The sequence below is a fragment of the Solanum tuberosum genome, unplaced genomic scaffold (assembly GCF_000226075.1).
Source record: "Solanum tuberosum cultivar DM 1-3 516 R44 unplaced genomic scaffold, SolTub_3.0 scf00266, whole genome shotgun sequence".
NCBI classification, from domain to species: domain Eukaryota; kingdom Viridiplantae; phylum Streptophyta; class Magnoliopsida; order Solanales; family Solanaceae; genus Solanum; species Solanum tuberosum.
This window is the reverse complement of record NW_006239201.1, coordinates 167,405-192,758: the sequence shown is the minus strand read 5'-3', so window position 1 is coordinate 192,758 and position 25,354 is coordinate 167,405. Positions and strand designations below refer to the sequence as shown.

General features: G+C 33.7%; 2 protein-coding genes across 4 annotated transcripts; both read left to right on the top strand.

Moving 5' to 3' along the window:
• The first annotated feature begins 1,233 nt into the window (after positions 1-1,233).
• Positions 1,234-9,644, top strand: LOC102586421 (E3 ubiquitin-protein ligase SDIR1-like). 3 transcript variants are annotated; one of them, XM_006358634.2, is made up of 11 exons: positions 1,234-1,484; positions 3,479-3,628; positions 5,202-5,386; positions 6,367-6,450; positions 7,135-7,189; positions 7,285-7,334; positions 7,438-7,666; positions 7,818-7,932; positions 8,351-8,411; positions 8,832-8,951; positions 9,318-9,644. In XM_006358634.2, exons 4-11 carry the CDS (start codon positions 6,439-6,441, stop codon positions 9,384-9,386), a joined length of 711 nt encoding a protein of 236 aa, XP_006358696.1. In that variant the 5' UTR covers positions 1,234-1,484; positions 3,479-3,628; positions 5,202-5,386; positions 6,367-6,438; the 3' UTR covers positions 9,387-9,644. The 3 variants fall into 3 exon arrangements, with proteins under 3 accessions (XP_006358696.1, XP_006358697.1, XP_006358695.1); XM_006358635.2 differs by having other exon boundaries at positions 3,476-3,628; XM_006358633.2 differs by having other exon boundaries at positions 3,455-3,628.
• Positions 9,645-22,792: 13,148 nt separating this feature from the next.
• LOC107062874 (uncharacterized) lies at positions 22,793-23,890 on the top strand. Its single transcript, XM_015314058.1, has 2 exons — positions 22,793-23,280; positions 23,701-23,890. Exons 1-2 carry the CDS (start codon positions 22,793-22,795, stop codon positions 23,888-23,890), a joined length of 678 nt encoding a protein of 225 aa, XP_015169544.1.
• Positions 23,891-25,354: the final 1,464 nt, after the last annotated feature.

Sequence of the window (25,354 nt, the reverse complement as noted above, 5' to 3'; positions counted from 1 at the left end):
TTTGTAGACTTTTGCTTTCGTTACTTCCATTAAAAAAAGACATTTTTCTCATTTTTAAGAATGATTATGAATGTATTACGACAAACAATATAACCGATATATCATATAACATTATAATAAATATTTATTTATCATATTCCGACTTCATTGACGATCAAACAATATTTTTAAAAGCCTTCACGTTCATCATATTTCCTTTTTTTTTTGTTTGAGTCTTCATGTCTGTATTGTAAAAAAGGTGAACAGTTAGCATTCCAAGCAAATAAAAAGCCCTAATTAACTCGTTTGACCTGCATCGATTATTGCAAAAAGGTTGCTTCTGTAATATTATTTGTATAATAATAGGACTGTATAGATAATATTCGATCTTATATTTATCTATAAACTAGTTTCGTCACACGTGCAATGCACGTGTATATCTTGTTTGAAAATATAAATTATCGGGTACTATTTAAGCTCAATATTAGATAACTAAGGTTACATGAAAGAATAATATTGACTCTTTTGTGAATAGTGAATATGGATGACCCTAACATCACTTAGTCGCCCAATCGAACCTATAAAAATGATAAAAGAATATTTGTATGTCATTGCACATTACTTATTAAAATCTTTTTAGTAAAATTTTAACGAATTAAGGGGAGTGCTATAAATAAATTTTATATATTATAGATTTAAAATGAATTATCTATTTATTTATTTTTGAAGAAAAATTAATACATGTGCCAAATTTATTTTTCATCCCCAAAGAAAAATAAAAATCTTCGTTTCTGTCTCTCTTTCTATTGTTCACTTTTATTATTTTGTCACATTGTAACATCATAATAATACATATATGACCCTTACTTTAACTTCATTTGATGTCGTTCAATTTCGAGGATATATAAGTAAATATTTAAATTTATATAAAAATTAAATAAATAAACATATTAATCCACATGATAATTTTGTGCCTTATGTGCGTCTTACATATATTCTGACATGTAAAATACGTGTGCCTGTTTATTATGTTTAAGGGGTTAGAGTTTGAAAAATACCCTAACTTTGGTCAGATTTGCTGTTGCGATACTAAACTTTCATGAGGACCTATTACCTCCATAGACTATTTAATACCGTATGTAATAGGTCCTCATGAAAGCTTAGTATCGCAACAGCAAATTCGATCAAAATTGGAGTATTTCAAAGACCCTTATCCTAAGTTTTATACAAATTTAAATGTGTACGGTATACATCCTGACAGTTAAGAATCACCTAGGTGTATTACGCCTGAGTTGAACTATCCCACCAGATTGACCGAAGGGTGGCGGAAATGCTGAGTTACAGTTCTGCCGGCGTTCACATATTTGGTCTCCGGGGAATTGGGTAAGAGTATTACGAGGTGGAAATCGAACCCTAAAGTTGAAATTTCTGTAGCCACAAGTGAAATTAGTTGTTGATAAAGCTCAAATCAATATTATGGAACACCAATTTCCGAATCCCAACAGGTAATTTGATTTCCATTTCAGTCTTAAATACTTTATATTTGTGTTGATGGATGGGTGAATGAATGCAAATATCACCATTGTATGTTATTGTTGTCCAATTTCATTTTCTGTGTTTACTTATAGCTGAAAATTGTCACTTTACAGTTGGACTTCTCGCTAGTATTTAGGGTAATTGGATTGGGCATAGTGTAGCGTAGTGATCAATGAAGTCTCATGTTCAAATTCCAACTAAGACAAAAAACACTGGGTTTTCTTTCTATCTGTCCTAGCCTTGGTACCTATAGCAGGTGGGAGGTGGTGCGAAAGCTGGTCCGGACATCAAGCTCATAAAACAAAAAAGTATTTAGGGAAATTGACTTGCTCTAAGCAGATCTAGTAAATCAAAGTACATTGTTTCCCCATTTATATAACTTTAAACTTCTCAATTTATCCTTAAATAAGAAGTTTGTGTAGTCGCGCAAATGGTATGACATGTTTAAAACGACATGTACCAAAAGACTTTCTTTCTTTCTTAAACTGGTAAACTCCATGCTGAGTCAAATTGAGTCACATAAATTGGTATGGAATGGAGAGAGTATATTATAAAAATATTATCGACATTGATTCAGCATGAGATAAGTGGTGCATGTGGACTCATAGCTTATATGTTGGTTCGACTAACTAGACATTTGTATGTTAATGTCAAATATGGTGGAGCAGTTTATGCATTTTTCCAATTTGGAACTTTGAACGCATTAGGTACTTGATCATCTATCTTTAACCTTTAGATTTTAGATACACACAACTCGTAGAGTAATGAGATGTTAATGTCTTGTCATATAGCAATCAAAATGTGCTAGATTCATATCGTTCTTTTTATGGAGTTCGTTTCAATAATTACACTTACTGCTGACATAGACACAACATTTGCTTTTGGGAAAGATAAGTAACGAATGTGATAGCTGGCCTTTCTGCTTGGTGTGGAGGGACTAGGCGTAAAACCGTTGCGAGGAGTTATGCTTTGTGGAAATATAAGTGGACTCAACAGCACATTCTTGGTAATAGCTTATCAGCTATTCAACTTTGCAAGAATTTGACTAATGATATCTATCTTCGAGTGTTCTTTACTATGAAATCTCATTCACAAAAGAGGGGCTTGGAAATGCAGAAGATTAAACAGAATATCAACTTGGGATAAAGAACTAATTTATTAATGCAGAGCTAATGAGTTCTAGCTTGATTGGTTTGATTCCCACCTCTGCTAAACCAGACAATGAAAAACAATCTCATGTTGGTAGCTCATAGTGTGCACTTTCTGAATGTTTTGGTAACCACACTTTCTCTTGTTTATCTTTATGTAAAAAATTTCTGGAAGAAAGGAAAGGGACATGGAGAGCATAGCGGAGATAACCTTTTTATTTATCCATTGCTTTTTATTATATTCATATGAGCACATTCTTGCCATTTATCATGTGCTAGAATTTCATCATTTTTATTGAAGAAATTACAACTTTGTCAAATGTCTGATTAGATTGTCAAGTTAATATTTACTCTCTCCGTTTAAAAAAGAATGTCTCTTTCCTTTTTTGGAATTTCTTTAATTCTAACTTTTCATAAGACATGTTTAAGGCCACAAGATTAAATGGTATTTTGGTACATTCTACGTATCTTTAATTTAAGAACATGAGATTTTAAAATCTTCTTTACTTTCTTAAACTTTGTGCCGAGTCAAAATCGGTCAAACAAATTGATACGGAGGGAGTAGCTATTTCTTGTTGGGAGTGAAAAGAGACCTAGATAAAGTTGAACGGATATAAAATATTTATATATTTCTCCCAACTAAATTGGGGGATTGAGGCAGTGGAGATAAATGTTGCAATTATTGTTGATTTTTTTTTCTTATTTGTGTGAGCACATTCTTTGTGGCTTTTAATAAAAGGGGCTATAATATTGTATTCAGAAGGCCATTCAATGATTGTTAATTATTGCAGGATTTTTGTTTTCTGTTACAGCAGCTGTCTAATTCATACATTATCACCACTCACAAGCCTGATATGTTGTCATGGAAAGGAACTGCAGATGGCTATCAATTTCTCTCCAGAAACATTTCTCCTAATTCTGTCTGGTCGTAGAAAACAATCTGGAAGAGTGCTGCACCAGAAAAGGTAGCTTGCTTCACTTGGCTTAAACTATGCAATATATGAGTACTTTGTGAATGCTAAGAAGAGGATTCCAACCGTCTTTTCATTCATATGTTGAGAATGCAATTCAATAATAAGAGTGCTCTCTCTCTAGCAACTTAAACTTTTAAATGAGATGGTCACACACTTCAACACTTGATCAGAGTTGCCCATCCCAATTATTGTTTACCGATGTTGGACGCCCATATCAATTGCCCACACTCTAGATGTCTAGACCTAGGCGTGAGGTTCAACACGGTGGAGTGTTGAAGAGTCCCACATTGGATGAAAATGGGATTTGTGGTCTCTTTATATGACATTGGACAATCCTCCCCTCATGAGCTAGCTTTTTGGCTTGAATTAGGCTCAAGATTCATTTCTTTACATGGTATTATAATAAGAGAGGTCCTAGGATTAAATGTCACCGCCATCCATTATCAAAAATTACTTTCAGATGCTTAACCCATGAAAAAAGAATTAGGCCCGCACATGAGGGGGCGAGTTGAGAATACAGTTAAATAATAAGAGTGTGCTCTCTCTAACAACTTAAGTTTTTAGATGAGATAGTCACTTACTTCAATAATTTTTAACCTCTCTTCAACAATTTGGGGTTAAGGTCTGGAATGCCATCCCAGTGGCCATTTGGTTGTCCATCCGTAAGGAAAGGAAAACAAGACATTTAGAGAGCAAACGGGAATATGTTAGTATAATCGATACAAATGTTTTCTATGCTTTCTTTATGGTGCAATATGGCTTCATTTAATGATGTCGAAGGTTGTATTTGAGCTGAAGGTCTTTCGAAAACAACCTCTCTATATCCACAAGGATAGTGGTAAGGTCTGCATACATTCTACTCTCCCTAGACCTCACTTGTGGGATATCACTGGGTATGTTATTGTTGTAGTTGATAATGATGTCGAAGCCAAGATTGATTTTTTTTAGCTCTTTACTCAATTTGTAATGATGCCAATTGTACATATTTTCCAACACTCACTTGATGCTGGTTATCAATAAGCTTATCCTGCCGATAAAAAAAAAAAGAAGGGGCTAAAATAGCTTTTCCTATACATGCGAGTATTTCCTTATGTTCTTGAATCCCTATTAAGATATATCAACTTATATTGATAGTTAATTTGTGGTTATTTAGTATTTGGATGAAATGGATCTGAATAGAATGCGGATATGTAGTGTGCGTATTGCCGACCCCAACTAATTTGGGACTGAAGCGTGGTTGATTTACTGGTTGATGCCTTGATAAAATATTTGTATATAAGGAAATGCAAGTTTTTGCTAATACAGGCATTTCTGAATTACCCAAAGGTTTTTGCCAATCGGATTCCTCGCCCTAAAAGAATATTTTTAGTTTTTTACTAATGAAAAAAAGATTATCAAAAGGGCGGGTCACAGACGGATTTCTCGGTTATCAAAAAAAAGATTATTATTAGTTTTGTCGTGTTCAAAAGAGTAGTGTGGAGTAGCTAGTGTATCTTTCTAAAGCCTATATTCAATATTCTTGTTGCGTGTGGAAATTTTCATGGTAGTTTTTTTTTTTGTATAGATGCAATGCCGACATGTGCTGATCTAATGATGATAAGGTTCATGCAAAAGATACCTTAAGGCAGCGAATCAGACAAACAGAACACTGTACCAACACCGACAACATTGATATATAAAGTTCGGATTCCTTGATGCTGTTCTTCATTGTGGCTTCTGGCATTGGAGATATTCTCTTTCTCTTTTAAGGTTCATTAGATATCTATTTCCTTTTATTGCTATTCCTATTTCTCAATTTTTTCCTCCTTAAATTTGCCTTACATTTTTTACATTTTGGTAAATCATCCTATGTTATGCTTGAATGGTCTTGTGATTTATTATTCTTCTATTTGATTATGTTTGTACTTCATTAGCAAATCATGAGTATACTTGAAAAATTGTTAGTTGCTCGACCCTCATGCAAGGAATTTTTCAAGAAAACATCCTGTATAAGCACGATGTTGACCTGTTTCAGATTAGTTGAGTGTCACCATGCACTAGGCTAAGATGGTGATTGTGGTAGAGGAAGAAGGAATCAGAGATCCACGATACTCAATTTGACTCTTCCGTTGAGTTATGTTTGTGCTATTGGGATCTCAATTTGTTAAGGTAATGAATTTATTGCACAATACTTAGAAGTGCAATTCCCACTACACTCTAGCCATCAAGTGAATTCTCTTTTTGTCCAAACTTCCATATTGAAGATTGAAATAGATACGTCTTGAGTCATCTTTATCCTCATCGGTTCAGATTGCAATGCATATGCCTAAGTTCTAAAAGAGATGATTTATCATCTTGAACTATAAGAAGATAGTTGTATGTTGAGATTGACTTAAAAATAATTTGAGGAGAATGAGCGTTTACAGCATTACGCTTAGACTTTGTGCTTGAATATGAAACCATTCTGGTATAATCTGCAATCATTATTATTAGAACAAGATAGATGAGGCAACCTTATAGCAAGGCCCCAAATTGAACTAATTAGCTGTTTTTACACAACGGTGTTCTTCATTTCTGTTTTATTTTATCGTTACTCATTTGCAACTACTTATCGCAACTTTTAAAGATCTGATCTACTTCTTTGTGAAATTCCAACTAAGGCCAGGACTGATCATGCTTGCTTTTGATAAAAGGGTATAGCGGGAAGGAACTTTATAAGGGCTAACAATCTGACAATTTGAATTATGCAGATATTTTCACTGTAAGTGAACGTAAGGGTCTCACAGTACAGCTTTCTGAAGGCTCAACATATCTTGGCCATTATGTCGATCGTGGTAATCATAGTTTTAAAAATTAATTGAATTACTTATTCATCTCATTCATCTCTTCTAGAAGTTATGATGATGAATATTTAGTAATTTTTGTTTTGACTTGTGGTCGTCCTTATCAAGTGCTTCCTTTTAGCTCCTCAGGAGTTTTGAATTTTAAATTAAGTTTGACCATAAAAATTGTGAGTATTTGAATAAAGTAGTTTTTGTGTTAGAAGTGAAAAATGATATTTGAAAATTGGCCAAGTTATGTGTGGCCATGAATATAAATTGAAGTGGTTTTCTGAATTTTGGTGATTAACTTGGAGTGAAAAAAGTGAAAACAACTTTTTGATGTTTTTCAAAATTCCTAAAATTCCAGAATTTTATGGCCAAACTGTTTCCCAGAGTCAAAGTAAAAAAAAAATCATGGTTAAACGCCCCCTAAGCACTTGCATATTTCCGTGCATTTGCCTTTGTTTCCTTTGAATCAAGCTGTTAAAGATGCAGCCAAGGGCACAAGATGTTTTCGTATATCCTTAATGGCTGTGCTACTTGCTTGTATTACTCTTTATCTTGCATGTTTTCCGAAATGGTGATTCTTTTCCTGTAAACCAGAGTATTTGTTCTATATACTTGTATAGAGGTCAAGATATATTTACCAGTATATACTCTAGTCTTGTCTTGACACTGCAATTTCTTTACTACCAGCGTAATTTTTTTTCAAGCCCCACAAGATTATCATCCGTCGTTCTGACTATCCTAGGTAAAGTTTCTGCCTCATTTTTTATGATTCTTTTCTTGCAAATTCTTTATGTGGTTTCTATCTATTAATTATCCATTCGTTAAACTGTTTGGCAGCTCTTGTCGTCTACGCTATAAGCCCCCCTGATGACTCATGGGTTGTTGTGGTAACTTCCGTCCTAGTCTTAAGCTGAATATTAGTGAGAATTTTTCTTAACTCATTTGGTGGCATAATATTTTGACATGATGGTGTCAAATTTTCACGTGCAGGGCGTCATTGCTGTACATGTTGTCCCGGTGATACTAGTCGTTATGATATATGAAATTTGTTCTATACGTCAAGCTAGAGACAGAGCAAGGATTGCATCCGTTAACCACTTGATTGATTGTGATGAACTCCATCACTATGTGCCTCCATTAGAAGCATTTCCCACCAGAAGACGATTGCAAGACCTGAGGCTCCAAATTGCTCTTCTAAATCGTGAAGTTGATGAGTTTGGTATGTTTGCTATGCTATCTGCAAAAACTTTTTCTAGCAATAGTTTGGATGTGTATGTGTTCTTGGAATCATTATCATACTCACCTTTCAAGATTCTGTCAGGAAAATAAAAACAGTCGTTTTCTTATTATATGGTTGTTTCCATGTGCAGAACACCATACCTACGGAGAGTTGTCTTCTGCTAATATCTTCGGAATTCCCTCCATGAATGACGAAGAGATAAATGCTTTACCTGTTCACAGTTGCAAAGACACTTGTCTAGAGAGGTAAGTCACAAGCATTTTAAGTCGTGCTTTTTTCTCTCAAGCCTAGAATTCACTTAAATTCTTGTGCACATAGAGTAGGACGATTGAGCAACTGAAGGTAAATGTGTGGTTTCAAATCTAGAGTAATACTAGTTGATCACATTCCCTTCAGCTAACTACCAAAAACTGTTGCATATATTTTTAACAATAAAAAAAAAAACTTTTGAATATATTTTTGAGAGTGGGGAAAATAAAAAAGTTGGAAATATGAAACTGCAACAAAGAGATCATGACTTGTGCATTCATCTAGTTTGTTTGAAGAACCAAATGTTAAGTTGAAAAATGTGTACTTTTCGATGAGTTTATTTGTATTGAAATTTTTATGGACAGTTTTGCATTGAAATTTTTATGGACGATTCTGTATTGGTCTTTCCTGCAGTGAGGATGCACCACCGAAACAGGCCTCATCTTCTTCAACCTCAGCCTTAGCCTTAGACCAGGTATTTTCTTTCATATGCTCAAGGGTTATGCCACAATACTATATATAGCTTGGTGACCTCTTCACGTCTATTTTAGCTACCCCTTGTTTTCCCTTAGTTGCTTGTCGTCTTCCTTTATTGGATAATATTTGCAAATCCAGAAGCAGTAATGTAAAAAATCAATTCTCTCACAGCTATTTGCCTTAGATTTTCAAGAGAGGGGGAGGGGAAAAGACCTAAAACTCTCATGATATCTGTATATGCAGCCCGTTAATGAGATATATTTTTCTAGCTCCACGATATACTTGTCCTATCATATATTTTTCTAGTCCTTTTGTGTTCTTCTTCTGTGCTTGTTTTTATGAAATCCTCCATTCAACTTGCTTAAAACATTTGGTTTTGTTCTCAGTATTTATAATATGCTCCTTTCAAATGAAGCAGGAATCTATGACAATAGGTATGCCAGACGACGATGGTTCATCTGATGAATTGATATGTAATATTTGTTTGGAGCCAGTTATTGAGGGAGACCTTGTTTGTTGCTTTCCATGTATCCATCAGGTTTCTTCCTATTCTATCTAATATTTTCTTCCTTCCTCTATAATAGATCACGTTCAACCATTTCCCTAAATCACAGTATGGTGGACTTAGATCTGAGTTGAAGCTCAATTTCAACGATTATGGATAAAATTCACTCAATGTAATCGACTATAATTACCAGTTCCTTATCTTTGAGGCTTGAATAAACACCAGTAATTCGGAAATTAAGGAAACATGCTACTACTTTGCCAATCTGCTGAAAATATTTTCTAAAAGTACTGATCTTGGCACCACTTCTTATTCTAATCCACAAACTTAATCATGGTCTTGTATTTATTTCGCACTCTTGTCAGTGTTCACTCATCTTTTTTTCTTTTTTTTTTGCAGTTTCACGCTGCATGCCTTGATAAATGGCTCGTGTTGAGTTCTTCCTGTCCAGTCTGTAACTTATGCTGAAGTCAGGAAGTATGAAATGGTGTGAGGAATTACAAAGCTTAAAACTCTATGTTTGAAGAATAAATGAATTCTTATAAGAATTCTCTACTCTAGTTTGCAGACTTATTGAAGCAGTATGTAAAATTAATAGGCAGAAGCCTATACTATTTCCCTTTTGAAGTTGTGTGTATTTGAAGTTTGGTTTGTTGAAGCAGTATGTACTATTTCCCTTTTGAAGTTCTATGTAATGGAAGTTAAGTGTGTTGAAGCATTATGTAACTTAATGTGCAAAAGCCTCTACTATTTTCCTTTTGAAGTTTTATTTCTCTTACTATGAAATCATGTTAAGCCTCAATTCTCCGATTTTCGGATTGGAATAAAGAGGAGTAATGCTTCCTAGCACGGGATAAAAAATAAGACTACTTAGATCAGAATAGTATTCATAGAAATGATCTAACGTAGAATAAGATTGATTGTGGAAGAGATTCATTGACAACAGTAAAAAGATGGGTGTTTGATTCCAATACAATAGGTGTCTACTAGTGCAAGTCTTAGCTTAATATCGTGATTGATGATGAGTGAGTAGGTGGAGTTAGGTGCACCTTTCACCGGTGGGAAGTAATGAGGCTAGTCTCCTCATTCCCTTCTATATGAAGTAGTGGGAATGCATGTGTTATTGAATAACTCCTTAATTAGTTCATTTACTTTTTAAGTATACGATTTTCTGAGTGGCAAACTATGAAATTAAGAACATTATTTTTCCTTTAATCAAGTTCTCATTATTCAACTTAATTAGATTTAGTTCTCCAAATTGTAAAATGGAAAAAATAAATACATAGTTAAGTTATCAGATATAAAACAAACTAATTAGCTTCCCCTTCCCATTTACATCTCTATCCACTAAACTAATTACAAAATTCTATGCATAATTAGTGACATTAGTAGTCTAATTATTTATTTTTATATATTTATATTAGTCTAATATAGTTAATTGATATTTTATCTTAAAATAAAATAAAGATAAAAATAGAAGAAGAGGAAAGGACAAAAATATAAAAAGAAGATAAACTACCCACGAAAAAAGGAAAAAAGAAATTAAGAGAAAAAAAGACAAAACGAAAAAAAAAATAAAAAAATAAAAAAAAAGGATTAAAAGAAAGAACAAAAAAGAACAGCTAGGCCTAAGGAAAGAAATGTCGTGTACGACTTGAATTGACAACCGAAAGGAAATTTGTAGGCATATATAAAGATAATAACAATGAAATACGATCGCTAAATAGATACAAGTAGGTATAATTTATGATCTTTAAAAAATAATAATTTAAAGATAGGGTGTAATGTGAATTGAGAAATGATTAAAAATAAAATGGAGGAAAATAAAATATTATTTTTCTCTCATTGACGAGGAAGATGGAAAATTTTGGTGCTTATATATAGAATTACTTCTGATTCGAGCAGTCAAAATGGGCTAGCCCAACCCAACTCAATTCAACCCCAACGGGCTAGAGAGTTAAATGTGTTGGGACGGGCTGACCCTTTTAATTAAAGGGCTTATAAAATAGCAGCTCAATCCAGCCCTAAGTGGATCACGGGTTGGGATGGATTGACCCTTCAACAAAAAAAATAATAATATTACTCTCTTAGAAAGAGTATCTAAGAGTATCGAACGTTGACGTCTATGAACACAACATCAATACATACAAATTTTCATTTATGAATCACACACTTCGGTGAATACTTACAAAAATACATAATAGTCAACGTAAGATTTAGCGACATCAATACATATAAATTTTCATTTATGAATCACACACTTCGGTGAATACTTACAAAAATACATAATAGTCAACGTAAGATTTAGCGGAAAAGTGTTGATTATTCCACCATTCCTCCCACAAAAAAACTAGCTAGTTTAAAAGACTTGATTTTTTATTTTTAAAAATATTTATTGATAAAAACTTTACAAATAAAACACTACTAAAAATATAAAAAATATATATTTTTAAATATTCATAGCCCATGGGCTGGCCTCTGAGGCTTGTGGGTTGGGCCTACGAGGCTAGCGGGCCAAATGAGGCTGGGCTAAAAAGCCTCGTTCCTAAATGGGCCAAAAAAATTAGGCCCAACCCCACTTAATTCAAGGGTTGGGTTAGGCCGACCTAGCGGGCCAAACCCATTTTGACAACTCTACTTCTGATTGATTGATAAAATTTTGTTCTTTTTCTGATATTAATTTATGTGGAATTTAATTTAAAATTCATGAATATTTACTTTCCAATAGTTTACGCGATTTATTTAGAATTTGCGGAATTTTTTGAAATGAAAAGATATTGCCTTTTGTGAACAGGCGTGTTCGCACCTACATTTTGACTACTATATATATATGTTATGATAGTCAAGATGCAATAGGAACGGTTAAAAATGTTATGTATAAAGTAGAGTCTCGTCACATATGATGAAGAATTGAAGACATAGTATCGTTAGACAATTACTCTCTAGTGAAATTATCACATTAATTAACTACATAAAGTCAAAGAATAATGTGCAAGTATCACTTACCAAAGGCCTAACTAGAGAAGGGTTATGGCCGAGAACAAGTCATCATAATGATAACTTTACCTAGCTGGAGATTCCAAAATCTAGCTTCAAAGAGATCTAACAACGTTATGAATGACGGTTCAACATTGTCACTAAATTAAATCCATTCTCATTATACGACAATGTTTAGAAAACAAGGAAACAAATTTTTAATGATTTATAAATTTGACATGACATGACATGATCAAACAATGTATCTACGGGTCACACATTTCGAAATTACCTATGTGAGTGTGAAGTATAAGCCACTTGAAGGAGAATTAGTGAAAGGTCAATTCTCTATACACACATGAAATAATGTGGTGTTCATGACTAAAACGAACACAACAATGAGAATCAAGAACAATTAAATGTTAATTGTGTGACATGTTATTTAGGTATCAAAGCTCGACGGTTTAAGGATATCAAATTTACCGATTGATCAAGTATATCCAATGTATGTTCACTACGAAAAAATTGAAAGGAAAAACATACTTTAACCAAATGCAATTAATCCTTACTATCACGCATATTTTTCATGCATACTTTCACAATATAGTCATTCCCTATTCATGTGAAAGATTGTTGAGTTTCACTTGTTGATCCTTCAAATTTCAATATCGTTTGTTGGAGTTGTTTTGTATTTTAATTTGGAGTACTTTTGTCCAATTAATTGTAAATAGAGAGAGGTCTAAATAGAGATTGAATTATAACCAATTCAATTGAAATTCTTGCAGCACTTTCTACGCATGAATGTTCAGTAAAATATATCATAGATCTGTCTAGATTCAATTTTAATTAACTTCCAAAGGTACTTATATAAATAAATAAAGGTAGAGTTACTCATAACATTTTTTTTTCCCACATCGTTTGTGAATGATGACTTTTGTTAATATATATAATGATGACATAACACATCTAAATGCCGAGCCTTGTAACGCGGGCTTGTAACCTAAGTGGGGGCAACAATGTGGTGGGATGTTAGGCTGTTCTTGATGGCTGGACTTTGGTTGGCATTAGTCTGGCCTGCCCTATCCAAGCACGGAGTTGAGTCACGTGGTCCAGACGAAAGTATGGGCTGCTTGGCTCTTAGAGTGGGGTGGACTGCGTGAGGCTGGTTTCACAGAGCAACGAACAGCTCCTGCTCTGTGCAGTGGAAGGATAACGAGCCAGTGCTCTCCAAGTTCAACAAAAACCTGATGAGTTGCTTAATTAAACCACCACTTTTTTTCATTAATAATTGTCTTGGCCAAGTTTACCATTCAAGCTTGTTGAAGGAGTATGCGGATTTTAATAGGCAGAAAACTCTACTATACTTTCCGTTTGAAGTTCTTTGAATTTGAAGCTTCTCTCACTATGAATTCATGTTAAAACTTGTGTTATCTAGTAGTAGTAAACCATGTCCCCCCCTCCCCCTTAATAATGGCTATGACTTTATAAATATAGATTCATTTCTTTTTACTTGGTAGCATTCACAATGTAGTCCTAGGGGGTTTGAGAGTTTTGTGTAAGGGGAAAATTTGTGAGATACATATGTTACGTTAACAGTTGTGTGCACCTCTTTTTATTTCAAGTGATTGTGTGAGATTATTTCTCTCGATATTGTTTGTGTACTCTAGTTTTTATATAATGGATTGCTCATCTCCTCATGTGGAAATAAGTTGGTTGACCGAACCACGTTAAATATTTGTGTCTCGTTTGTCTTTTTCTTCATGGTCTTTTGAGATTTCTTTTGTTAGCTTCCACATGACACTTGATTATTTTGATCCTAACAATTTCATGCTATATCACACAGAAAATAGTTACATCAACTGCTTTTAAAGCAATATAATTAAGCTCATAATTCGTTCCTTGGGTTTCACTTGTTAAACCTTCGAAGTAAAATAGCGTTTGCTGAAGCTGTTTTGTGTTTTAGTTTGGAGTATTTTGGTCCAATTTTTTGCAAATAGAGAAAGGTATAAATTATAGCTTTGATTATGTTGTAACCATTTCAATTGCAATCCCTTGTAGCACTTTCTACGCATGAGAAATATCTAAATATTAAAGAAATAATATCATAGATCAGACTAGATTCTATTTTAATTAACTTCTAAAGATGCATAAATATATAAAGGTAAACTTATTAATAACATATTTTGTTCCCACATCGTTTGTGAAGGATGACTTTTGTGAATACATATAATGATACAACAATGTGGTGGAATGTTAGGTCGTTCCAGATGGCTGGGCTTTGGTTGGCTTTAGTCTGGCCTGCCCTATCCAAGAACGGAGGCGAGTCACGTGGTCCAGATGAAAGTGTGTACTGCTTTGGCTCTTAGAGCGGGGTGGACAGCATGAGGCTGGTTTCACAAAGCAACTAACAGCTCCCGCTTTGTGCAGTGGAAGGATAACGAGCCGGTGCTCTCCAAGTCCAACAAAAACCTGAAGGGTTGCTTAATTGAACCATCACTTTTTTTTGCAAAGCTGTTGAAGCAGTATGTAAATTTAATAGGCAGAAAACTCTACTGTTTTCCTTTTTAAGTTCTTTAAATTTGAAGCTTCTATCACCATTAAATCATGTTAAAACTTGTGTTAGTAGTAGTAAATTACACCATGTTGTTTGCTAATATTATACAGAAAATAGTATTAACAATTTAATTAGGAAATATATTTTAATTGTACTCTGGATTGTTTGAGATTAATGTAACCAGGAACATGTAACAAGATTAAGCCTTAAGCATGTAGATGAGTGTTTTGTTGTCGGTGGTCGGCCCTAACCCTTCGATTTTTGGATGGGAATAAAGACTTACATATTCATACTGATGCATCACTATGCGCCATTGAATGTATGTCAACGAAATAAGGGCCTCTTGATCACTTCATCTACTTTTAGGGTATGTCATGGATTTTTAGCCACCATTTGAAAAGTAGTAGTAAAATAGCCACACTTTTAACACAAAAATAAAATTTAGATAAAATCCTCATGCTTAAACTATTGAAGAACTTACGAATGTTTGAACCTCATTTATCGTTACTTGATTTTGAACTTAATATTTTTGAACTCAAAGAATTGTTCCTAGTTTTGAACTTATAAAGATTTGAACCCTAAGAATTGATCATCTGGTCTGAAACTCCGATAAACATTTGCACCCCATGATTCTTTCCTTGAGTTTCACTTGTTAATCCTTCGAATCCAATAGCGTTTGTTGAAGGTTTTTCGTGTTTTAGTTAGGAGCTTTGATTATGTTGTAACTTGTAACCAATTCAAATGGAATTCCTTGTAGCACTATCTATGCATGAAAGATATCTAAATGTTCAAGAAATAATATAAATCTGACTAAATTCTATTTTAATTAACTCCTAAAGGTAATCTTACTAATAACATGTTTTGTTCCCACATCGTATGTAAGCAATGACTTTTGTGAATACATATAATGATATAACATGACTTTTCAATGCCGAGCCGTGTAACGTGGGCTTGTAACCTAAGTGGGGGCAACAATGTGATGGGATGTTAGGCTGTTTCAGATGGCAGGGCTTCGGTTGGCATTAGTCTGGCCTGCCCTATCCAAGCATGGAGTTGAGTCATCTGGTTCAGACGAAAGTATGGACTGCTTGTCTCTTAGAGTGGGGTGGACTGCGTGAGGCTGGTTTCACAGAGCAACGAATAGTTCCCGCTCTATGCAGTGGGAAGGATAACGAGTCAGTGCTCTCCAAGTCCAACAAAAACCTGATGGGCTGCCTAATTAAACCACCACTTTTTGCCAAAGCTTGCTAATATTTCAAGCCTTTAAGAATGTAGACGGGTGTAATTTTTTTAATTGTCGAAACCCAATCCTCCAATTTTTGGATTAGAACAAGGAGTTACATATTTATATTGACGCATCACTCTGTGTCATCAAATGTATGTTCACGTACGTCATTTGATCACTCCATCTATTTGGTGTGTTTGGTATGAAGGAACATATTCTACGTAAAATATTTTCCATTATTGGGTTAGTCAAAATTGTGGAAAACATTTTCTCTAGGAAGATAAATCCCATAAAAACATGAAAGTAGGAAAATCATGTTCTACAAGTAGTATTCTATATTTGTTTGTCTCCTCCCGACCATTTAACACATTCCACCCCATTAGCCTATGTCCTCCCCCACTCCCACCCTATTTTCACCTCCAACTCTCTAGATTATGCATAAATTTCGATTGTCCGTATTGCAAAATAGTGTTCTAGAAGAAACTAATCCAAACCATGGACAGTTGTGAGGGATTAGATTCTTTAAGGAAACATTTTTTTCTGAGGGCTCATAACTTTATTAATCTGTTGTTATTTAGTTTTTGTTTATATTTATTTTTACCCCCCCCCCCTTTTTTTTATTTTTCCCCCCCCCCCCCCAGGAGCTCCCATTTCCCTTTGTGATTCGAACTCACAACCTTAGAGTTGAAGCGAGGGGTGCTTACCATCCGAACAAATCCCACTTGTCAATTTATGTTTATATTTTGTGTTAGTGTGGCATTTGAATTTTAATAATAATGCGTCCTTTGCATTGCCACATTGTGTGTCACTTTAGTTCGTTGGGCATTGCATCCCTTCTCATTTATGTGCAACACATTTAGGGGTCGTTTGGTAGAGTGAATTAGGAAAAATAATGCATGCATTAGTCTTGTGTATTACTAGTACCTTGTTTGATACTCTTTTCTAATCTATGTATAACTAATGATTGCATTAGTTATTCACTCTATTGAGTATTAGGTGTGCATTACTAATACCATGAATTTCTAGATATTAGCAATGCAATAGTTTTAATGCATGCATTAACTCAATTAAAGACCCAATTACCTCTCAAAACTTTTTTACATCTTTTCCACCATAATTGTAGAGGGTATCCTTGTAAATATTATTTTTTATGCAATACATGTTATTTTTAATGCATCAAACCAAACAATGCATAAAAATAATTTATCTAAACTAATACATGCATTACTAATGCAAGTATTACCGATACATTCTATTTAGGATTATTTTTATACGCTCTATCAAATGATCCCTAGTGGCATATGTTATATGTTACAATCCTTTATTAACTGTGTAGAATTTGGTTTTGTGAATTAATGGCATTAAACGTCTTCTTTATCCTTATTAGTTAGTGGTTAAATGTGGTCATTAGTGTCATTAGTTTTTATATAACCTTAGGCCATTCATTTACATACACATAATATTACCCACATTTTTTCTTTTCATTGTATGGAAGAATTCATCATCTTTAAATAGTGATGGTCTAACTTTGTTTTGAGGAGAAAAAATGTACAAGAAAACATAGAGTGAAAAATATCATAAGGAGTACTATATTGTGTTTATATTGAGATTAGAGTAGTGAAAGAGAGAATTGAGACAAAGAAAATTATTAAGTCTTCAACTAATTCATTATACAAAATAGAGTAATTATATGTTGAAGGAAAGTGTTGTTTTGGTGGAGCTTTGGGCTCTTCAGCTAATTCGAAGTTATTTGAGTTGTACAATGTTGTTGGTTGTTATATCTTGTAGGGGACAAGGCAAAAGATATATTGTTGGATCGGTGTAGATTATGTCGCAGTGGGATTGAATCTCCTTAAAGAGAGCGAGATATCTGCGCCTCAGTCTAAATATTTTATAATTCATTTTTGTCATTTATTTTCAACTGTAATTTATTATAATTTATGGTATATACACCAACACTTTGAATGCAGGAACAACAATAATTAGGTGTGATGGTTAGTTATCTGGCATTTTATGAATTTTAGCCACCACTTGAAAGTTGTAGTGGAACAGCCACACTTGTGAAATGTCTTCCTTAATGTGGAGATTTTTGAAAAGCAAATTACCTTTTAATGAAACTGTTGCGGCTAGATTTGGGGTAGACTATGATGTTAGGTGTTTTTGTTGCCCTATTGATCAAAGAGATACTATGCGCCACACTTTCATTGGGGAGAAAATTGCAGAACATATGTGGAATTTTTTTTGGAAATCCCGTTTGAATTTCTTGGGAGGATATACCTATCAAGTATATGCTCCAAAAATGGTGAGATATCAAGCCAAAAAACTTACTTCATCAAACTATTTTATAAATTACTCATGTCGTAGTTGTTGGAAGATATGGAAAGCGACACATCTATACGGAGGAAACAAATGTTATACAAAGAGGATTCAATATCAAATTCTATTTCATCTAAAATGTAGTGTTCAGGGCAAAGACTAAGACAAAATGGAGCTCCAGGTGGAGAGTTATTTATCAATAGATTACCGGCCTATTCCCAAAATTGCATGTATTGTGATTAAGTGGCTTAAACCCCCTGAAAATTTGGTGAAGATTAATATTGATGGAAGTAGGGATGCAAATGGCAGAGTTGGAACTGGAGGGATTTATAGAGATCATAGAGGTAAATTATCATGGCCTTTTCTCAAAGTATTGGTAGGGATACTAGCAATATGGCCGAAGCCAAGGGTGCTCTAAATGCCCTAGAATAGTGTCCTCAAAATGGGTAGAGCAACGTAATCTTGGAATGTGATTAAAAAATAGTAGTTGAGATGATCAAAGGTAATTACAATATCCCTTGAAATATGAAGAATATCATTACTCGTATTCAAAATATTTCAAGTACTATTACTTGTAAGGTTCAACATTGTTACAGGGAAGGCAACCAAGTTGCATCTGCCTTGGCAAAATGGAGTAGTACAAATGAGGAGTTGTTATTTTTGCACATGTTCACCTACCATCGATAGCCATCTGACCTTACAAACTTGATCTCATATAAATGGAGTCCCTAAGGCATAAGCAAAGGAAGAATTATTTTGTATAGAATTGATTCAGTTGAGATGTTATAGCTAATTTTATCTATACGCTGGACTTGTAAATTTGTTCAAAACTTGTATAGTTTTTGTCAGAATCTTAGTTTTTGCGAAGCATCTATTGGAACAATGGGTCGAGCTTAAGCTCCCCTTAGCTTTGTAATTTAATTCATCAATATAAAGGTCTCACCACCATACGGTCATAATTTTTTTTTAAAAAAAAGACGGTCACACTTTAACGCAAAAATAAAATTTAGATAAAATCCTCATGCTTAAAATATGGAAGAACTTATAAAGGTTTGAACTTCATTAACCGTTTCTTGATTTTGAACTTATAAATGTTTGAACTCCTGATTCGTTCCTTGGTTTTGAACTTCTAAAGATTTGAACTCCATAAATCGTTAATGTGTTTTGAATCTCTAACAAACTTTTGAACCTCATAATTTGTTCCTTGAGTTTCACTTTTTTAATCCTTCAAGTTCCAATTAATAGTGTTTGCTGAAGTTGTTTCGTGTTTTAGTTTGGGGTAGTTTTTTCCAATTATTTGTAAATAGAGAAAGGTATAAAATGGAGCTTTGATTATATTGTAACTTGTAACCATTTCGATTGCAATTCCTTGTAGCACTTTCTACGAATGAAAGATACCTAAATATTAAAGAAATATTCTATTTTAATTAACTTCTAAAGGTACATAAACAAATAAAGGTAGAATTACTCCCAACATATTTTGTTCCCACATCGTTTGTGAACAATGACTTTTGTTAATACACATAATGATGACATAAGACATCTAAACGCCGAGTCTTGTAACGTGGGCTTGTAACCTAAGTTGGGGCAACAATGTGGTGGAATGTTAATTAGGTTGTTCCAGATGGCTGGGCTTTGGTTGGTATTAGTCTGGCCTGCCCTATCCAAGCACGGAGTTGAGTCACATGGTCCAGACGAAAGTATGGACTGCTTGGCTCTTAGAGTGGGGCGGACTGCGTGAGGCTGGTTTCACAGAGCAACGAATAGTTCCCTCTGTGTAGTGGAAGGATAACGGGTGGGTCGGTGCCTTTCCAAGTCCAACAAAACCTGATGGGCTGCTTAACAAAACCATCTCTTTTTGTGTGTCTATAAGGGGTTTGGCCCAAGTCTACACTACTCAGCCCCACTTTGCATTTTCTAATTTGTAGTTTATGAAATTAATTTACTTACCTTTCTTGGTTTTCTAATTTGGAAAGAATCTTTCACTTGTATAATTCTTATCTCCTAGTCTTTTTTCTAATCCAGACATTTAAGGGCCATTTGGTTTGGATTGTAGGTGATATAATCTCTACATAAAATTCAGCATAAATTCCTAAAGTTTATATCAAATTGGATTAGAATTCAAAGAGATTCAATTTTAATAGAAATCAACATTAAATAATATAACATTTGATTGCTCCATTTTAGTTTCTCTAAGAATTATTATTAATTATTTCTTACTTATGACCCAAGTTTACTTGTAACCCAAGTAATACCATAAATAATATTTAATAAGGAATAGATCTCGTCCGTACATTGGTTAGTTGATGGACGTACCAGATTAAGTCATAACCTCTATAAATTGATCCTCCCTCCACCCATTAGGGTTACCACATATTCTCTACAATAATTTCATCGCTGACGGTTGTGGTAACATAAAGTAAGGGCAAGGAGGTAGAAACCAATTTACGATTAACGCTTCCGCTTCTCTATGTGATAATGTCTTCCGCATCAGGTACGTGCCTCTAACATTCTCTATGTAAGATTATCATGTTCAAGATCCTGATATTATGTATTAAAGTATTTAATCTTACATGTGGCATAAGAGCTTGAATTGTTTGAACGGATAATCTTCGTATATCTTGCATCTTTATGAATAATACTTACATGATATGTGTATGTGAAATTATATTTATGGTTCATAGTTTGGGATTAAAAATAAAAAATAAAAATCGTGCGATATGTGAAGATGGCTATGAACAATTTTGTTTTATTGCACAAGTTATTGACTTTATTATTAAAATAATATTGTTATTCTTTTAGTTTAAGTGGTAATGAATCAACTGTGCAACAAATTAAAGTGGTCATTATATTAAGTAATAATTTTATATGTGTACTTAGTGCAATATAGTTTGTTAGTCACTAAAGTGGCCTACAGAAATTAATGTTTACATATATAATATTTATGATCACTTGACATATGTGGATTAGTACAATTCATTATTTATTGGCATATTCAGTATTCCAAGAGAGACTGTGTCTGATTTTTCAACTTGATGCATGTATTATGTTCTTATAGTTTGTTAGTCACCAAAGTGGCCAAACTAAAATTTATAAAATTATTCATATGGCCAAAATTTTATTATATTATGTATGCATTTGTACTTATATAGTTTGTTAGTCACCAAAGTGGCCAAACTAGAGAAATTAACGTTACACATATAATATTGTGGTCACTTGACATATGTGGATTAGTACAATTCATTATTTATTGACATATTCAGTATTCCAAGAGAGACTGTGTCTGATTTTTTCAACTTGATGCATGTATTATGTTCTTATAGTTTGTTAGTCACCAAAGTGGTCAAACTAAAATGTATAAAATTATACATATGTCCGAAGTTTTATGATATTATGTATGCATTTGTACTTATATAGTTTGTTAGTCACCAAAGTAGCCAAACTAGATAAATTAACATCTACACATATCATGTTTATGATCATTTGATGCATGTATTATGTTTCTATAGTTTGTTAGTCACCAGAGTGGCCAAACTAAAATGGGAAATTAATGTTTACATATATAATATTTATGATCACTTGGCATATGTGGATTAGTACAATTCATTATTTATTGGCATATTCAGTATTCTAAGAGAGACTAGGTCTGGTTTTTCAACCTGATGCATGTATTATGTTTGTATAGTTTGTTAGTCACCAAAGTGGCCAAACTAAAATGTATAAAATTTTCACGTGCACAAAATTTTATGATATTATGTGTGCATTTGTATTTATATAGCTTGTTAGTCACCAAAGTGGCCAAACTAGTATGGTTAAGAAAAATGTGTATTCATAAAATTGTCATTTATCTATGAAAGTTAATGAAATGTCTATATTGAAAATAGATAGATAAATTGACTTTCACTATTGCTAGAACTTAAGAATTTACCCAAAGATGAATCAATCATTCTACGAATAGTGAAAATTATGAGGTAAATTAATCTTTTTAGTCAAACATATATTATATATCCAAAGATGTCATATATGTTTGATTAAAAAATATTCAATTACCTATTAAAGATAAAATTGGCATTTAAATTATGATAATGTGTCGTAGTATCTACCCAAAGGAGAATTACGATATATTTTTATCGCTTTACTGAATTCACATTATTTTTTGATTTGTGAGCATGTATATCTATTTTGCAGTTATTCCTCTTCATTCGCATGCTTCGTCTGTTACTGTGTTCAATGGATTCAACTTCTCCGAATGACATGAACAAGTACAGTTTCACTTAGGTGTAATGGATCTTGACTTGGCTCTACTGAATGACAAACCTACTGCCATTACTGATAAGAGCAGTGAGGATGAGAAGTCTTTTCATAAATCATGGGAACGCTCTAACAGATTAAGCCTTATGTTCATGCGAATGACTCTTGCTAACAACATTAAGAGTACTATTCCACAAACAGAAAGTGTCAGGGAATACCTGAAGTTTATGGAAAATGTTTTCGTTTTGCTGATAAGTCTCTCGCTGGTACACTAACGACTGAACTCACGACCATGAAGTTTGATGGGTCGCACAGTATGCAAAATCATATCATCGAGATGACTAACATTGCAACAAGACTTTCGACCTTGGGAATGAAAGTGGATGACACCTTCTTGGTTCAGTTTATTCTGAACTCATTGCCTCTTGAGTATGGACTATTCCAAATAACTATAACATTATTAAGGATAAGTGGGATGTTAGTGAATTGTCCAGTATGCTTACTAAAGAGGATTCAAGATTTAAGAAATAAGGAGGTCATTTCATTAACCTCATGGGTCAAGAAGCTGGTAAAAGACTTAAAGTGAAGGCCAACAAGTTTAAGAAAAAGAAAGCACCTGCTAAAGTTCCACAGGATGCTCATAAGGAACTCAAGGCTGACGTGTGTCGTTTCTGTAAAAAGGAAGGACACTATCAGAAAGATTGCCTGAAACGTAAAGCTTGGTTTGAAAAGAAAGGTACATTTAGTGCTTTTGTATGTTTCAAATCAAATTTAGTAGAAGTTCCTAATAATACTTGGTGGCTTGATTCTGGTGCAACTACTCATGTATCCAATATGTTGCAGGGATTCACTACGAATCCAAATAAAAATTTCTTGTTCATGGGAAATCGCATGAAGGCTAAAATTGAAGGCATAGGGACTTATCGTTTGATCTTGGAGACTAGACATCACCTTGATATATTACAAACTCTTTATGTTCCTTCAATTTCTAGGAATTTGATTTCTCTTTCAAGACTTGATGTTTCTGGATATGATTTTAAGTTTGGACATGGTTGTTTCAATTCTTATAAGAATACTATTTTTTAGGGTTCTGGTGTTCTTATTGATGGTTTTTATAGATTGAAACTCGATAATAATTAGACGTAGTTCACTAAATGAAAGTTCTGCTTATTTGTGGCATAAACGTTTGGGTCATGTATCCAAAGAAAAATAGAAAAGGTTAGTAAAGAATGAGATTCTTTCGAACCTGAATTTTATTGATCTTGATATATGTTTGGATTGCATTAAAGGAAGGCAAACCAAGCATACTAAGAAAGGTGCCACAACGAGCACTCAATTTCTTGAAATTATATACACTGATATTTGCGGACCCTTTGATGTTCCATCCTTATGTGGAGAAAAATATTTTATCACTTTTATCAATGATTTTTCACGTTATTGATTTATCTATTTGTTGAAAGAAAATCTCAAGCAGCGGACGCTCTCAAAGTGTACGTTAATGAGGTTGAAAGACAATTAGATAGGAAAGTGAAAATCATTAGGTCAGATAGAGATGGTGAATATTATGGAAAGTATAACGAATCAGAACAATGTCCAGGTCCATTTTCAAAATTCCTTGAGAATGGTGAAGTTAATGGGAGTGTTAAATGACAAAGTGTGGAAATTAATGAGGTAAGGGTAAATATTTCATTACCCATGAATGTACCTACTTCCGCACCAATCATAAATATTGTTCCTCTGGTTGAAGAACACTTTAACAATGTTGAACAACATTTGGGTGAAACACTTCAAGTAGGAACTAACTCACAAGTATCTGACCCAAATGAACCACAAACAGTGCCATTAAGAAAATCGGCCATTTCAGATGATTTTGTGATTTATTTACAAGAGTCAGATTTTGACATTGGAATTAATAAAGATTCGGTTTCATTTTCACAGGCCATAGAAAGCACTGAGTCTAATAAATGAATTGATGCTATAATGAAGAGTTAAAATCCATGGAATACAACAAAGTCTGGGATCTTGTTCAATTACCAGAAAATTCTAAAAGAATCGGGTATAGATCGGTCTTCAAGACCAAACGCGATTCTAATGGTAATATTGAATGATATAAAGCCAGACTTGTTGCCAAGGGATACACTCAAAAATGAGGCATTGATTATAAAGAAACCTTTTCACCGGTCTAAAAAAAAAGATTCATTAAGAATTGTTTTGGCCTTGGTAGCTCATTATGATTTAGAGTTGCATCAAATAGATATGAAACCTATCTTTCTTAATAGAGACCTCGAGAATGATGTTTATATGGACCAACCAGAGGGTTTCAAAATTAAAGGAAAATATCAAATGGTGTGTAAGCTAAAGAAGTCAATATATGGACTCAAACAAGCCTCATGATAATGTTATATAAAGTTTAATGATACCATATCATCTTTCGGATTTAAGGAGATTATCGTTGATCGGTGTATATACCAAAAGATCAGTGGGAGTAAGTTTATATTTTTAGTCATGTATGTTGATGACATTTTACTTGCTACTAATGATTTAGGCATAATTGCATGAGATGAATGACTTTCTCTCTATGAACTTTGAAATGAAAGATATGGGTGAGACATCCTATGTGATAGGGATATAAATATTTCGTGATAGATCACAAGGATTATTGGGACTGTCTCTAAAAGGTTATATCGAAAGAGTTCTAGAGAGATTTAACATGAACAATTAAGAATAGTTCCTATTCAAAAAAAGGGACAAATTTAATCTCATGCAATGCCCAAAGAATGATGTAGAACGAAAAGAAATGAAATCAATTCCTTCATCTTCTATTGTTGGAAGTTTGATGTATGTTCAAACTTGCACAAGATCGGATATTAGTTTTGCGGTCGGAATGCTAGGAAGATAACAAAGTAATCCTGGAATTGATCACTAAAAAGAAAACTGCAATGAAAGTTTGTGGCATGTTATGAAGCCACAATTCATGCATTATGGCTGCGGAACTTCATTTCAGGACTTGGGGTTGTCGACACCATTACCAAGCCGCTGAAAATTTATTGTGATAATGCTGCATCAGTATTCTTCCCCAAGAACGATAAGTACTCCAAATGTGCCAAACATATG